Source organism: Poecilia reticulata, chromosome 4, assembly GCF_904066995.2.
Source record: "Poecilia reticulata chromosome 4, P_reticulata-male-v2, whole genome shotgun sequence".
Lineage (NCBI taxonomy): Eukaryota > Metazoa > Chordata > Actinopteri > Cyprinodontiformes > Poeciliidae > Poecilia > Poecilia reticulata.
In genome coordinates this window covers 7581296-7599354 of record NC_088833.1, presented here as the reverse complement: position 1 = coordinate 7599354, position 18059 = coordinate 7581296, and the positions used below count along the sequence as shown (strand labels likewise).

The window sequence follows — 18059 nt, the reverse complement described above, 5'->3', positions numbered from 1 at the left end:
GCCTTTTCAGAGCCTTCATATGTTTTCAGTCTGTTAAAGATAGTATTACCAATAGAAGTACAATTTGCACAATGTTATGGATTTCAAAAGAAGTTTTTTAAAACTAAATTTAAAAGAAAATCTCTATTTTCTTGTTTTGTTATACAGTGAAAGCTGGTTTATACACAGGAAGTATAAAAAAACACTTCAGTGCAACAAATCTGTCAACATATATTGAGAAAGAAAAAAGAACTAAGGCGTAAGTACTTCAATAGGAATATGCAGAAGTGAAAGGCTACTGTAAGACGAGAGCAAAAAGTACATAAAACGTTCCTGGGCATCCACACACATGAAGCCGAGAGGCACGTCTCCTTTGTCCAGTAACAGAGGAGCAAGGCGTGGCATGAAAACAACAAACGCTGTTGTGTTCTCATTGAGTCTGTACTTGATAAATACCAATTTAGTAGGTCCTAATAAAAGCTGGTAATGACACAGCACCCTCAAGCAACAGTAGATACTAAGTTTTGTTGCTGACTTTCTTATTACAGTGTACTGTAGTAAGAGTATTTATTTGTATTGGATTTAAAATTGAACCAGAAATCAGTCTTAGTGCTTGTCAAGCTGGCTACGGTATTAGCTTCACTGGCGGGTTTTGAGTCAACACTGAGGCCCAAAGATATTTTTTTCACTTAAAGTTTTTTGCCTTGAATTTTTATTTACCCTCAAGGACTGGGCGTACCAAACAAAACGAGGCAATAACGTCAGCAAACACTGAGTGGTAACTCCTTCCGCTGCACAAGTTTATCACTATCAGAGTGAAAATAAAAATATTAAGACTTTGATTCAGGCACAGCAGCTGTACTTTTTTGCTTCAGAGTGAATAATTAAAAAAAAAAACGATTTCCCTTACACACGTTCCATCCAGATATTTGCAGTCAGGATTAAAACCTGGTATTCTAGACATCCTAGACATTCTAGACATATACTTGTCATTTTACAGCATTCACTAAATGAAACTGAATTATAATCACATAAAAGTCAGAGAACATTCCTATCTCATCAACACTGAATAAGTAGAAGTGTCCCAGAGGAGTGTTACCTGTAAACAAAAGCAGCAATACTTTCCTTCTTAGAATGCATTCACACCAGCCCTGTTCAGTCTGTTTTAATCAAACTCTAGTCCGTTTGCCTGGAAAGTCTGGTTCATTTTGGGGAGGTGTGAACGCATAACCGAACTCCAATGTGAACCAAAAATGCAAACTCTGGTCCAGCTAAAATTCTTGGTGTTAATTCATTTGAACTGAACTCTGGTGCGGTTCAAATGCATTTACAGTATGTATGCCAAGCGGCCGGAGACCGCTCTATAAGGAGGACATTAACTGTAATGCAGGGAATTCTGGGTAAATATAACCAAAAGAAACGCACTACCAAGAGAAATGACTCGTAGTGTTTCACCAAAGTCAAAACACAAATCCTAAAACCACAAAAATCCTTTTTGTTTACATTTTGTGACAAAGGAAGTTGCACTCTAGTCTTCTTCTGAGGTTTTTATGCAGTTTCTTTCAATGGTTCTTCATGCAGCGCCACCACAGGCGAGCAGGAGAACAGGTTTTTCAAAGGGTTTGGTTGGTTTGACAGCAGTGTGAAAGCGAACCACACCAATGTCCTGTCACGATAAATTTTACTGGGTGATAAATTGTCCCAGAAGTTATTGCGATAAATGATAATATTGTTGTTTTGTGATCATTTTTAAATAATATATTGGGAATGGCATAATAATGCAAGAACACATTCTCGAATTAAAACCCTAAAATGTAATTATGAGTAAAATGTAAAAAATAATAATAAAAAAAACATTTGAAATGCTCATCACTCCCCCTCAACAAAATCCATCCAAAAATCATCTATAAACTAAGAAGTACAACCCTAATTGTTCCTGTAGTGGAAACATGCATTTATCCTGTTTGGTGACAGAGCATTTAAAGTCTTAACATCTTTAAATCTCCTTCTAAACATGTACATCTCAAAACTGTCAAAAATAGTCCGAGGTGTGGTTCTGGTCTTTTTTTTTCTCCTCTGCCAAATTATAATCATCCAATTCTGTCTCAGTTATTTTGGTTCCAGTTTACCTCTTCAATTAAAATGCTTTAAACACAGATTGAAGCCATAAGTGGAAACTCATTCCATCACCCAGATCTAATAAAAATAGAGTGACCTATAGTTTCTCACATTAAATTAAAATAATGGACAATGTCAGTATGACTCCGACAGGAAAGGTTCAAATGGAAAAAGTGACTAGTGCTTCACCGTGATCCATCCAGGATGTTACCCTTGAAGGTGCAATTACAGCACACAGTGCTTCGCAGGCACACACCCTACTCCATTTTCCAACCCATTTATTTTGTAAGGTTACAATTTACTCTAAAGCATTTCTGACCAAAACTGCATCATCATGCTTGATGCTGCACAATTTATCTGCTCCAACAATTTTGCAAGCAAGACCCCTGGTGAAGGTATTAGAACAAAATCTTCTCAAAGAAACAACAATGTGCGTTTGTGCGTACAAACAGAGTTGCTTCTGGCTACTGATTAATTAGGGGATTAGCTAGTTGACTGAAGGTAGGCTTTTTACATGCTGTTGACATCTCAGGATTTATTCAGTCTGCCCAGCATGCACTCCCGAAGGCCTGAGAGGGTAAGGGAGGACCTTAAATCGTCAAAATGTCACTTTAATTCCAGAAAAACATGCTGATAAGGCTTTTGTGGCTTCACAGTTCTCCGACAACTGCCTCATGCCCAGCTTGTGTAACCTGCTGAGCTAGACTGCAACCAGAGCTGCTTATCATGCTTCAGTGGGAGGCAGACAGGAGAGCTGGACACAACACCTCAGATTTCCATCCTAATATCACGACTGACAGGCACCGAGAGCGACTCCACTCAGAGAAACCATCTCGCTTAAATGCCTCTGCATTAGTGACTCAGCCATTACATAAAAACAGGTACAGGAGGTATTCATCATTACTGTTCAATATACACTTCAAACAATTACCAACAGAAACATAACCTTTGCACTTTTCTGAGAAAGAGGTGAAACAGAGAATGAAAGATTTCCTGATATTAAAAGATGAATGGGAATCTGAGTGACGAGTTACGTCTTAATGTACATATTATTAGAGTTTAATGCTGAAAAGGCAAAGTAATGATGGAAAGCAGGCAGTGACTGAAGCATTCATATTGGGGAAAAAATGGCAAAAACCAGACAAGAAAATATTTAAACTCTGGACCAGAGATTTTCTGTCACAACAAAAATAATCTGTTTAGTACGGCTAATATTTGAGTTGCTGAAAAATAAATTAAAAAAAAAATTAAAAAAGAAAACTTTTTTCTATGAAATGTCAATAGAAGTCTAGGGAAACACTTTGTGGCTGAAGGTAACATAACGATGGAATGAGCAACACAGACTCAAAGTTTTCTCATTCCATTAACAGAAATGATAAAACAAAAAAATTCATCATTCATTTTTTGCGTAAGTCCACTCCTGCTAACGTAAGTAAAGCAATTGTGCCGTTTCATGGTGAAGTATTTAGTAATGCTGTTATAGAATTTGCAGAAGAAAAACATATCAGCCAAAACACATCTTACATTTGGGGGATAAAACATAAACAGACATGATTTCTGTATTGAACTGATATTGAACACAAAATGCAAGTCTCCTTCATATCCATCTGTCATGAAAAAAATTGAAACTAAAAATGTACATTTTCACATCTATACATCAACAAATATTAGTTTTATGACCTGTTTATTTGGTAACCAGTCAGACTATAAATTCATTACTCTCAGTCCCTGTAAAACGCTGCAGTGTATGGACATGGCTGACACACAAAGCACAGTGGGGCTCTGTTCATCCTCCTAGACAGTCACTCCAATATCAGCCTGTGACAGAGACACCCTACACTGTACAATAAGTGTCAACACTACAGCATTCACTTATTGCTGTCCCACAAGCTTCCCAGAGATATTACAGTTGCCCATCGTGGCCAAAGGGAGTAATCGCTGCGGAGAGAATTCTCCAGCTAATTATCACTCATAAACTGATGATATCAGAAGTGATTGTGAGAAGTCCACCTCACCCTCCTGTCTCACCGTAAAACACAGGAGAGGAAAAGAGACTAAAGTCCAAGCAGGAAGGACTTGATGGCATTTTTAAGATAAACTGAAGACAGATGGAGAAATATCAGATGGCTAATTTAAACAAACTGGTTTTTTTCCCCCTTTGAGGTCCCTGGATCTCCCCTAAAACGCCCAGTGTACCCTCAGTTGCATAAAGGTCTGTCAGTTAGAGAAAACACGCAGCTGGACCGACGGTCGTGTAGACAGGGCCTTCCAACAAAGGCAACCTTTCAGCACTCTGTTTCTCCCTTCTCTCTTGTCTTTGCCACTACGTTTACAGCAGCTGAAAGGAGGACAGGCGTGCAACACATCTGTCTGATCATGTGCTCACAGTGGCATTCCCCTTCATCCCAGCTGCAGGAAGGTGTGCCTCAAAGGGCAAAGCGACTACACAAGAAAAACAGACGATCAAAAGGTTTCAACTAAACACCAAATGCTCCTCCATAAACTGGAGTTTACAATTTATCACAAACAAGAACAAAGAGATTAAAATCAGGCAGCCATATCAGAGTAATAAACACAGTCACTTTCCTGGCTGTGTGGTAAATCATCAACCTTTATTCAGGCGGTCAAAGTAATAAATTATACCATAAAATTTTTACCAAGAAGACAAGTCATTTAGATTTTACGTAATCAATGTGTTAAGATTAGCATTTGCTCTTTTTTTTTTCTGCGTAGACCAAAAAAAAATGCAGCACTAGGCCAACTGATCGATTGACTCTGGGGAAAACAGATGTTGGTCTCATGAACTAAAACAACTTGTAAATTAATGGATAAATGACTGCCTGACCGCGAAGGGCTCCAGAATGCAACCACGAACTCTGTCGAGTCAAATCCTTTTCTTTTCCCTGGCTGCACTGGCGCAGCTAACATTTGTGTGTGATGGAGACCAGGGGTTCCATTCCATGTTGATTATTGATATTATGTTATTTATTTTCAGTTCAAATGTATTTTGTATCAGTTCTTTATTTCAGTTACTTTGACATTTGGTGAACATTCTTTTTGGGTAGGGAGACTGGCCATCTTTCCTGTTCAGAGAATGTGGGGGGGGGAATGTCAGTTTGTTTTGATTTAGATTAGTCAATTTGAGTTAATTGAGTACTTGCCTTTCTGGGTGTGTCTCAGCGAGGTGGAGCAGAGAGGGAGACAAATGCTCCTGGAGCCTACCAGCTTCCATTAAGAGGGGTAATACTCTGAGGATTTATTTTGTTACCTTTACTTTTTGATTGACCTTAGAATAGTTTAGTTTTAATAATTTGCATGCATGTAAATATTTGTTGGATCATTTATTGTTGTTAGGTTTGTGTAAATAGTGTTTGTTGTTTGTCCTTTTTTGATCACCCCTTCACCTGGGGTAAGTGGAACTTGCCTCAGGTATAAATGTAAGCTGCTTTGTTTCACTAAGAGAGAAGAGGGTGTTGGTGTAACTTGGAGCTCCTGAATAAAAACACCTTAAAGACATATTGTCGCCTCACTTCCTCCTTACTAACGCAGAGCCTCCGCAGGTCAAAGTGACATTGTGCAGTCATGAATATTTTTTCCCCTTTCTGTTCAAGTTGCATAAATAAAAGACAACTAGACAAGTTCAGCACTCAGCCTCAACTTGTCACCAAACCCTGCTTTGCTTGCAGCCGAGTCAGGCACCATTAAGGACTCCCAATCCGAACTGGTTTGTCTGTTGAACTTGGTACCGACTTCTCAGATTTAATGGAGTAGCCATATTGTTGTCGAGGATATAACTCCTAAAATATTATAACGGCTTTACGTCAGCAGTGGTCCAAGGAGTCTTTGTTTGTTCCAGTGGTGGACTAAAATAAGAAGTAAGTTATAAAACACTAATTATAAACATTAGTCCTGTTACATTAAAGAACTACACCAATACAGTTTTTAGCAGAAGCTAATGCTAAAGAGCTAAATCCAAATTATATCTGCTCTCAAAAGACTAAAACCCTTGAGCACCAATGTAATTCTGACATAATTTGCATGTTCTATGATGCGCTTAGATATTGTATGTATTTTTATATCTTGTTCTCTACTGTCCATGTTTTATTTCGTTCCTGCATGTTAAAGTTACAGTGAAAAAAACCTGTAACTTTATTTTACAATAAAGTGACCTTGACACACTTCAACATAAGAGCATGAATACGTCTAACTACTTGAAGAAATCTTAAAAGTTGACATCCAAAACTTCACAGATGTCAAAATTTATTCAAATGAAAGTTTACAAAACAGTAAATTCGTGTTTTCTATTTTATATGGAAAAATTACTTTAGGAGACGCCAAAGGCGCTAAATGTTTTCAAAGTTAGCTAACGCGTTAAACAAAATATTTGCTCTGCTATTAGCACATCAGCGGAAGTGTGAAAACCACTGGTGTTTAGTCAAAAACATTAACATGATGAACATTGGGAATCTACACGATGGTCCCTCACATGTTCTCTCTGTACAGTTGTGGGTTCTCTCTGGGTACTCTGGTTTCCTACTACAGTCCTACTGACTAGAAGGTGAATTGACTTCTCTAAATTGCATGTGACAGCAGGATTATATGTACTGAGTATCCGTTTTCCATAGGATGAACTCGCGACCTTTACAGGATATACGCGCCTCCCACCCAATGAGAAGGACACAAGCCACCACAACCCTAACAATAAATGGGAAGAAACAATGACTGGGCAGATGGAGGTCAAAACACCAGTGATGCAACTTCCTTAAAAATCCCCAACAAGATGTCTCAGATGTTGACTCGACTACAAATGTCACGTCTGAAGACCATTAAAGAAGCTTAGAGGATCTTGTCTGCTTGTAAAAACAGGGATCTGAACAATGATTGGACTGTGTGTTTGTGCTGCAGACATCATAAACTCACAACGTACTTGTTCTGGGAAGCACAACATACCACCGTAGCAATATCAGTTTGCAAAATGTTAATATCACAAAGGACTGGAATGCAGTAATTGTATTGTTACTGTGTCTAATACTAATTTTCTGCTGAATTGAGTTTCATGGCAGTAGGTGCTAAAGTACAAAGAGAAGAAAGGAAGTATCTACTTCAATATTTACCAATATTATCACCACTGCACGATCTTCTAATCTTATGCGGCCCTTTAGTTGTTAATTTAATAAATAGCAGTGACATTAACAAATGTCAGTTACCTTTAACAAATTGATGGTGAGTGAGTCATGAGCAACAAGCTGCACAAAGACAACACACACAATGCTTGTTCATTTAATTTGAAGCAGAAGCTGAACTCATTTCCCCCCCCAACAGTAAAAATGTCACCTTCTGGCCAGTTAATGCCATTCTAAATAAATTTTTAATCAATTTCTTTTTTTTTCCAGCCAACTAATGTCCTTTCTTCACTGACCCGTTTTAGATTTAAAATAAATGCCAATTGTGTTTGCTGATGAAAGGATGAAAAAAAAAACTAAATAACATTTTTGTAGATTTCAAGACCATCACATCTCTATATCTCTAAACTGCACTGAATTGTTAATCTGCAAGTGAGATAGCAAAAATGTGACTCCTCAAGATATCCAGTAACTTAATAGACAAAGTGATAAAGGAATGGTAAACAGTCTGGGTGCATCCAAATGTTGCAACTTATTTAAAACCCTGAGCAAAACATTAGTCAGAATCTTGCATCATCAAATTCCCTTTAATGACGCCAAGACTGTAAGCATTATTTTAGATTTGACATGTAATTGAGGTGACAAACAGAAAAGGTCACAGTGTGGTGCTAAGTGCATGTTCATTTTTTTTGCTGTACTCCATAAGGCGCCCCCTAAAAAACAATTATATTAATTTTCCTCTGTGGATTAATTCAGTATTTTTTAACTGAATTTAAATAAATCTGAATAATGCAAGTTAAAATCAAGTTTGAAGATGAAATTCACAGCAAAAAAAAAAAGCCTGTTTTCTTCCTAAGTACTTAAAAATAGCTTGTAAAAGTACAAACGCGACCCTGCTTTCATTGGGTCTTTCTCGAGTCCAACATTTCATCCTCTCTATGATTCATCCAGATAGATGCTAGTGGGACTGCAAGGTCCTGGCGGCAGATGAAGATGGCACTGCTGCTTGTTCCAGATATAGCTGGACACTACAGAGGTAAAAATACCCAACAGATGGGAGGTTCTCAAGCTAAAGGGGCTGAGGCAGAGAGTGCAATTAAAGATTTCAGGAGAGCAGAAGTGCAATTATGGCTTTGTGCCAACCACAGAGCTTTTGAATGCCCACGCACACATCCTGGCATCCACATGAGAAAGAGTCATGACGGGTGAGGAAACATACATGGAAGTAGCTGTAGGGATAATGACGAGCACACCAAGAGTATGGACACTAGACTAAACCAGAATTTCAGTTTCATGTTTCTGACATCAAAGTGTTCCTGGGGAAGAACGTATGACTGATCAGAAAGCAATCCAAACTCTACAAGTGACAACAGAAATGATGTTAAGAGAAGTAGGCGTTCAGAGGAAACTGTTGGGCAATCAGAAAGCAAACAAGCCTCGACATTTTATGTGGTTTCACCGAAATAAACATCACCGATGCTGAACAGTTGTTTAAGAAAAGTCTAAATTTCTAAAACAAGGTCCCTCAAATGTGTCCCAAAGTATGGAAATGTAGTTTGATGTAGTCTGGATAAGAATGTGTAAGAATGCATTTATCAGAACAGTTTAATCTGTAATTAGCTTTATAAATTATTGGATTTAGATAGTGTTCTGTGAGTTTTTTCGTCCTCTTCTTTGCCATAACAGAGGCAGAAACGCTCATGAGGTCCAGATGTGGGAAAAAGACAGACTCTATTCACTTCCTGTTTCTCTGTGTCACTTAAAAACTACTGCATTTTAAAATCAAAAACACTTTCAGGCTAATAAAATTAGCAAAGAAGCATTTGTAACATGGGATGCAAACTATGCAGACAGAGTAACAGCAACTGACTGGAAAGTTTCAAGAGACGAGCACTTACCAATTTGATGGCCACATATTCATTAGTGTAGAGGTTTTTGCCCAACCTCAGCTCTCCAAAGTTACCACAGCCGATTTTTTTGCCCACACGAAAGTTCGGGCCAACCATAAGAACTCCAGAATTGGTCCCTGTACCCCTGCCGCCAGTCCTGTTGGCCGTCGACTTAGACATCTTTTTGCCTTCCTCTGTCTCTCCTTTGCCCCCTCTCTTATCAAAATCCATAAGCTTGTGATACCCTGGCCTCTCCACGGTTATTCTCCAGCCATGCAAACCATAGAAACTCCAACAACAGTAATGGAGGGCACTTTAAAGAAGGAGACAGATATCACAGAACAGAGGAGAGGCGTTGCTGTTAAAAAATCCCGCGCACACTTAAACGAGCCAACACAGCAGCTGAAGTGGCCCGTGTGTCAATCATACAGCTTTTCGAGGATGTTGGTTATAAACAGGAGCTCCTTTTTTGTGGATTTCTTGACTCCAGTCTCATTCCCTGGCCCGATGAAAACGGCGGGTTTCGCTAAGCTGTTCCCGCTGACACACATACAACGGTAATCATGAAAAAGCACTCCAACACGCAGCTACTGCTTCCACAAGGCCACTTGGGAACGTCATCTGGAGCGCCGCCTTCTTTCTGGTCAGCCTTCATTCACGCAGTGGAGACGCTCCATGTTGCACGGCTACGACTGGGCTCAACCCAAAGGGTCCAAGGAACAGCAAAACTGGGAACAGCTGGGACTGACGTCAGCCTGTCTGAAAAACAAAACAAAAACAAAGACTAATCAGTTTATAGATTGAGAAAATGTTAAGAGCTTGCAACAGCCCACATCATTATAGTGGCTTAAACATAAAGGTTATCTTAACTCAAAGTTATTAATCTTCCTTTAAAAAAAAAAATCCATTATTCCTATACATACTCTTCACCGATCACATGAAACTGGAAAGTATGAGCATTTGCATTTTTCCCCATCGGCATTAGTGAGATGAAAAAAGAAAAATCCCCACCATTTAGTTTGTGAGGCAAATTTTCAGTGAGCCATGCAAACATGCCTACATTCCTGGGGCATTAAAGTTCTGGTGAATGTGATCTACATGGATCCATTTCCCAGTACGTCAGCTGTCACTAAAGCGTACGACGGCGCCGCGACTTACAACAGCCCACGCCTCCGAGGGTCCCACATGTCCCCGAGGAGCCGAGGAAGACTGAAACTGTTCCAGTTTTTAAATGTAAACCAAAGACGCATCTTTTAAATATCTAAGGATTTTATTTTTTGGTAAATTTACAAAACTGTTTATTTTTGAATTAAGGAAATATTTTGATTGAGTATTTTGTTTTTTTTTATGTACATTTATATTTGGGGCGAGGTTTTATGCTTTTGATAACCACAAGTTTTTGGGGGTTTTTTTTAACTATATTTGATTGCTCTTTTTATTGATTTTATATTTAAACTACCTGTAATTCCACACTTGTACTATAAATGTTATATTTACATTTACTGATGTTGAACACTATGGATGAGAGTAGCTTCCCAACATCAGGTTTGTGATTTTTTTTAATATTCTATAAAACATACATTTTTCATTTAACTTTACAAATTTTCATTATTTCCTAAATATCCAAAAAAAATTATTTTTTTCAGTACACATACATATATATTGATTTTTTTTATTATCATCTTTTTTTAGAATTATGCTTAAAATGCTCCTTCATACTTGCCGTCTTGTTCTCTGCAAACCCCACACATCCTGGACACAAACTATAGACTTTCACCTTCAGGTTGGGCCTACAGATTGCTTTTAACTAGAAACAACCAAAAGGCATTTCTTACCTTAAGAAATAAAAAGTATGAATAGTCCTTATCTGGATACTAAAAGACCAACATAAATCACTTATGTTGAGGTGAAGCTGTACAGAATCTACTGCTTCTAAACTGAGAGGTGGTTGGCAAACAAAAATAATTGAGGTTAAATTGTCCTGTTACTAACAAAATTATTACTCAAGGTGAGAATCTCAAGAGCCCATGTCTACTTTGTTTGCCATTTGCAGGGAAATTGGTTCTCCTTTTCACCTTTAAAGGCTCCACATTCTAATGAAAGGTGCTACAGAAATCCATTTTGATGTATTGATTCATTCAACATGAGCACATTTTTTAAAATTGAATAACTTTAAAATAAGAAGTAGGAAAAAAAATGTTTAACCTAAAACACAAACTATAAATTACTACAAAACACATGAAAATCTGGTTAATGATGACCGCTTCTTAAGTCGTTGAGGTCATTTTTTCAGGAATAATAAAAAAAAAAAACCTTTTTACTTCAATATCAAATTATGCTGACTGAGGCTGCTTTGTACTACTGCTGAAATAAGAGCTTAGTGCTTACTGGTGCAAAGCAAATTCAATAAAGCAATCAATACAAGCTGAAATATTCTACAGAAGATCAGACAGATTTTTTTTTACGCAATTAAACTATTCAGTAAAACTCCATATAATGTGTGTAACTCACAAAAATAGACATACTTTCAATTTGACGACTAGGAAACATTAGGTGACTTTCTAAGTTATTGAAAATGAGTACTTTGGAGTCCAAATTGTGGAAATAAAATATAAATTTGCACTTGAACATTAAAAACACTGCAAACATTTTTAAGATAAGCTCTAAGGAGTTAGGAAGCTGCAGCACTAAATCTCAACCATCTTTTTCCAGATTTCTGCAGGTAACAGTATTCGGACCACATCACTAGCTCCACTGTGTCTATGATCCGAGATGCTTCTGCTGATCAGGAGCGCAGGTAATGCACGCAGAAGCTATGGCCAGCGACTCTTCTCTATGGAAAGGCACTTACACAGATCAATGACTGATGTAATGCCTCATTTCTTTACATAATTTGCATCACAGGAAAGCGTCCAATTTGATGCATTCGGATACCGTCTAGTCTACGGATAACTCAGTTACATCTGGGAGACAAAAACTAAAGCCCTCCAGTAAACAACGCCACAGTTTGTCAAACTTCAAGCTAATAAAATACTTCAATCAAATATGGCACCTTGTTTTATTGTAGTTAGTACGATTTCTGAAGCCTGAAATGTTTTGAGGATTCATAGAAAACCTGTGAAGGTCAACATTTCTTTACTGCTGCCGTTTTCACACCTGGGGAACAGAAAGGACCGGCAGCCCTGCGTGCCACCAGTCATTACTCTGCCTTGTCTTCCTTGTTGTGTAACAAACAACCGATACTTGCAGAAGGAAGTAAGATGAAAATACCTGATCTGGTTACACGATCGATTGATAAGAGGAATAAAAAATTAAAAAAGAGCTCATTTCAAATGAAATTAAGCCAGATGATAGAAAGACTAATAATGCTAATTATTTTACATCATTGCAATAAAAATAATCACCGTTTATCATTTCAAAATAAGATATTGAATGGATTGGGGGGATGCTAAAAATGAATGAATAATGAGCTTTAATGAACGCAATTACATTTATGTGAAATGAAAAATAGAGTAATAAAATGTTCAACTAATCTGATTTAGTAAAGTGACAATAAATGACACAGAGGAGCAGCTTCCTAGGTTAGCAGAAGAATTGCTTTTAGAAACAATTTACTACTAATATGTCAACATTAAATTAAAACATTTTTCTTCTCAACATTTCTCCGTAAGTACAAATGTGTCAGAAGGCCTATAATAAACATTCTCAATAGGAAGTACTGAACGGAAAATTAGACAAATTTACAGATTTTGATCTAATATCTCGTGTTTTTCTTCTAATCAGAGGCACAGCTTCTGATTTACAGTTTAATGTGAAAATGAACAAACTAGAATTTTAGCAGAAGTAAAAAGCAAAGTAAAAATCTCTGTATTGATGTAGGAATGCAAAAAAACTAACAATTGGTCACAATAAGAGGCTTTAAATCACCTAATTTGTACACCACTTAAATAAAGGCTAATTTCAGAAACCGTTTGATTTTCACCAGGAGTTTTTGTTCATTCGGGTGCATATCGAACACTATACATTGGATTAAATTATTCTTGGTTTTAGATCTAGTCTTGCAGATCTCATCTTAAAAAAAACACAGAAAAAAAAGCCACATGGTCAGATAAAGACAGTTTATAGCCAACACAGACACTTTGAGTCAAAATGGAAACTGCTGGTAACGCTGTTTATATCTGTAAAGAACTTGATAAACAACAGTTTAAAAAAAAAATGTTTAGAGATCATTGGCGAAGCTGTAAAGACGGTAATAACTTGTCACATGTAAAATGTGTCAGTCTCATTACTTCTGTTTCTGGTCATTACAGGATGTAAACCACACAGCTTTGATACCAGGTTATTAAAATATATTAGATCAGCGATTAAATGCAGCAATCAAACACCATTTTTGAAAATAAAGACGATTAGTTGATAAATTTCCAAACTACAATTTAGAAACAGTGACTAAAGTTAAGATTATTTTCAATCAATCTGGTCAGTAACACAGAATATAATTACTAAGATGATAAATATAAGTACAACAGTATCAGTGATCACACGGTTGCCAACATCTTGGTGATAAAGTCTGACAATGAGCTCATAGTTGCCATTATAGTTTGTTGATTACTGTAGTGTGTTTGTGTGTGCAGGGAGCTAACCGTTAACATTTTTGATAGTTTCTGCATGAATTTGAATGGATGTTTATTTTTCTAATAATAAAAGAAAAGCTCTGAAACGGTTTTCTTCCACTGAATTCAAAACTATTTGAATAACTAGCTGCTTTTATAGACCTTAGACAACTTGAAGGTCTCAATCCAAGATGTCGGGATTTAACAAATATAATCATGACCTAAAATTGGCAAGGTTATATATTGTTATTTTACATATAACTAGCTAGAAACTGTTACATTTTTTATTATAAGTATAGCAACAACAAAAAAAAGTTTCTCTTTGCTGATACCGAATGATACTTTCTTTGAGGTCTGACCTGGTGAGACGAGTTTCTCTTCTAAAAACTATAATCTGCTACAGGTTTCCTGATAGAGGTGGCCGTTTTGATCCCAACATAAAATGAAAGATTAAAGTGAAGAAATGTTCAATATTATTCCCATTTCTGCATCAAATTATGATTTTAATACAAATTTAAAGTACATCAAATGATGCTGATTATTGATATATTTGCAGAAAATTTTGAGGGGGTAGGATTTTATGAATTTTAAAATGCTTTAACTGGCTGTTTTTTTTAGTCAATGCACAATATTTTTATTATTTTAATGTTTTTTTAAAAGATCCCTCAGAGTGAATTATTTGTTTTGACATAACTGCTGTAGTAGCAATGTACTACTAATGTAAACAAAGAGGATCCACTTGGTACTAAACACCAGGATTTTCTTTTGAATGGCGATGGCATTATGTTTGCTACCTTTAGTGAGTTTGCAGCAATCGTTTTGATCCCAGTTCCTTGATTTGTGACAGTAACTACTGCACCCACATCTCCAAAAATGCTTTCTATTGCGGGTTAGAGTTTTGAGAATCCCTGTAGAAAGCATAAAGCCAACACTCAAAACTCAAGGTGTTCAAGTTTAAAGACAAAAGAAAACAAAAAAACTTTTGAAGCACCTTGAGATAAATAGGATTGCTTTATCAATCAAATCATAGGTCAGGAAATGTTTGACAGTATCTATATAAAGCACAAAAAAACAAAATTCAATTTATTCAAAATGTATGCAATGACCTGAGCAAACAATAGCTCAAACATAACAATATGTTTGCCCAAAAATAAATAAAATCTACAAATACTTAAGCCTACCTCTACAAATCCTTACATTTGTGCATTTTAATAGCTAGAACACCAAGCATGCCTTTATACTCACATTGGAAATCGACTTAGCACTACCGCAAAGGCTAACATCTGTTTTAAATAAGGAACTTACAAAAACCGGGAAGGAAGGAAAACATAAAAGATGGTTGTATGGATAAATGTTAGTCCATTGGACTAATGGATGGTTGAACAGAAAGACTTACCAACTGCATACTGTTCTAGATCTAGACAATAACAGTTAGTATGTATTCAAACCACTAAAATGTATAAAATTCAATTAATATTTGCTGAAAGATTTACTTATACAATCGAAAAAGAAAACGATTAAATAAAATAACGCAAATTATGTGATGAACATTTATTTTTGAGTCACAAGTATTTATTATAAATTGAGGGACTTAAAATAAGATTATTTCTTATCTTAATATGCTGCAACTTTCCCCCTTTTTCTCCCACATACAAGCGCTTGAGATCAAGAGAAGTTATTCTACTAATAACATCTCATATGAAATGTTTTTAACATATGTTTTGAACATTTTGCTAACATTTATACTAACATACACTGGCCTTTTAGGGTATGTTGAGGGAAGCTAATGGCTAACAAGCTTCGGAAGCGTCTAACAGCTGTCATTTAGCTTTAGCTTCAAGTAAAACCAAATGCTCGACTTTATTCTCGACACCACCTTTAGAAGCTCAATAATAACAGAAAATTCTACTTCAAGAATATCTCAAAAATAATAATAATAAGTGAGGCTTCAGTGATACGAAAACCTAGCGTTAACCGCGGACAAGGCCAGATAGTACGATGCTAAATGGTTAGCTTCAAATCGCTCAGTCGCTGCTAATTTCTCATTACGAAACTGTAGTCTACGACATATAATTTCAGCAGCAATTCTTTGCTATTGTGGAAATGTCGTTTATTTTTCATGTTTACATGATATTTAACGTATGAAAAGGGCTAAGAGAGCTAGCAACCACAAAAACACCGTCAATTTTGGCCCAACGTCTGATAAAAAAACAGCTAACCTTCTTACGTTAGCTACGCTGATAACTCAGGAAAACCACCACAGCTTACCTAAATGTTAGTGACCAAACTGAGCAAGTAGAAGCAAGAGGGGGCATAAAATATTCATTGACTGACATACCCAAAGCTACTGAGCTAGTTAGTTAATGCATTATAACTGAAAAATAACAACGTCCCAAACGACGTCGCGAGAAATACGACAAGATACTGTAGAAACGTTAAGAAACTAAAAAGACAATTTATTCACCTGAAAATGTAGTTTCACGGCTCAAACTTCGGTTACGGGTCTTACCCACAGCACTACCGGGCAACTCCTTAATCCTACCAGCCGAAACTGCTCACCAAGCGGCGCAGCCAGGATCTCAGAGACATTTTAGCAAACTAGCTCACGGAACGCCGAACCGGAACGCTCACAAACGGAGACACAGGGTCACAAAACACTCGCCCTCCATAAAACAACTTTAGTCGTCAAAATACAGCGTGTTACCTTGTAAATTTCAGCTATCGAAACCCAGTCGAAGTCATGGTTGTTCGATCGTTGGCTTCTTTCCCGTTTAGCTCCTCTTGTCCCTAAGTTGCTATGATTTCACAGCGATGAAGTTGGTGTCTGATTTTTAGTTTTCTATTTGCTAAAGGACTATTCCACCCGATTTAAAGCTAACAGACAAGATTTTCTACAAAATACACCCAACTCGAATTTAATTTGGCTTGACATCTGTAATAGAACACACCATGGCAGTTTTATTAAATGGTTTTGCTATTTTTTTGCACATAATTTCTGATTTACTGTTCAATGTAGCCTTCCTAAAACACGCCTCTGATGACATCACATAAGGCATGAGACAATGGAACAGAGGACTTAAAATAGAAATATATAATTTCTATTTTCATAACTTACTTTGTATAGTCCAATTCCCCAAAATATATTTACTTGTATTTGGTACAACTACAACTTTAAATAGATTTTTTTAAACATCATGATATTCATAAACTATAGCAGCATGTTTCTAGCTCTGTTGGATCTGATTTGTTGTTTTGCACATTTTTCTTCATAATCTGGTTTGGTTGAGGTGTTGAATGTTTGGACATTTATTCCCTCTGATTTTAGGTGCTGTCCAACTAGAAGGATTTTTACTTTTACTTCTTAAGTTTTGGGTAGTTGTCAAAAATACATCCATGGTAACAATATTGATTTACAACTTGGAGCACCTAATTAGCACCTATAAAGCTCAAATAATTCTTGAACTAATACCCAAAACCCAAACCATCTTTTCCATTTATCACAATGGGTAAGGATCATTCACCAACCCCAGCTTTCTAACCATAAGACAAGGCAGAGATTTAAAGAGGAGTAGCAAAAGCAAATGAGGTGGATTAGCAGTGCTTAGCAAAAACTGATGGTGTTCAGGTAATGTCGCTGTGAAATATTATCGCTGCTGCCAGATTTTGCACTGTTAGCATGTTATGACAGTCACAGCGACAGTCTTAAGTCAGAGGCCTCTTCAGAATCATTGTAAGACTGACTGCTGCTGGAGATTCTTCCAGATCATAGCATCACCATCCACAATGACTTTTTGAAGAGATGTAGATGAAATGTGGCAACATTTAATTTCCCATTTGGATACATAAAGTATTTTTGAATTAGATTTTTTTTACAATAAGGTTAGGGGGTTAGGGTTAGCGAAGCTCTATGGGCACATCACTGCAAATTAGAAAACATAATTTATATTAATAATTTATATTAGTAATTTATTAATAATTTATATTAGTAAATCATTAGTTTTTTCAAACTGAAAAAATAAGTGTTTTCACACATTGATTGATATATTTCAGACTTTTATCTCTGTTCGGTTTAAATATAATTGTTTTGTTTTGGCTTACTGAAAAATCAAAATTCAGTTTCTCTGAAAATTAGAGCAATATTTATGTTAAGGAAATGTTACGCCTAAAACAATCATGACATAAATACCTGCTGACTTGACAATAGTCTTAAAGACAAGAAATGTAAGCCTAAAAACATAATGGCTTAATAACGCAGTTTGATTTGTTTAGGAATCAAAAGAGTAAATGAATAGTCTCCTACATCGTCTGTGTGCTGTGAAGATTTGACTTGTCTACTTGTC

General features: G+C 36.5%; 1 protein-coding gene and 1 long non-coding RNA gene across 8 annotated transcripts in view; one reads left to right on the top strand and one right to left on the bottom strand.

Annotated features, from left to right (window-relative positions):
- Positions 1–16564, bottom strand: part of csnk1g2b (casein kinase 1, gamma 2b) — a 47560-nt gene extending 30996 nt beyond the window's left edge. For 4 of the 7 annotated variants that reach the window (XM_008415126.3, XM_008415132.3, XM_008415131.3 and 1 more), the window contains exons 1-3: positions 16424–16564; positions 9539–9868; positions 9119–9422 (exon numbers count right to left, since the gene is read on the bottom strand). In XM_008415126.3, coding sequence (XP_008413348.1) covers positions 9119–9422; positions 9539–9660 — 426 coding nt within the window. In that variant the 5' untranslated portion in view covers positions 9661–9868; positions 16424–16564. Of the gene's footprint in view, positions 1–9118; positions 9423–9538; positions 9869–10120; positions 10248–10267; positions 10354–16183; positions 16344–16423 lie in introns of those variants that run through there. The other 3 variants (XM_008415127.3, XM_008415128.3, XM_008415129.3) reach the window with 3 other exon arrangements.
- Positions 10466–12155, top strand: LOC103468225 (uncharacterized). The gene is made up of 3 exons (XR_534186.3): positions 10466–10654; positions 11822–11906; positions 12014–12155. It is a non-coding gene; the product is annotated as an uncharacterized LOC103468225 (long non-coding RNA).
- Positions 16565–18059: the final 1495 nt, after the last annotated feature.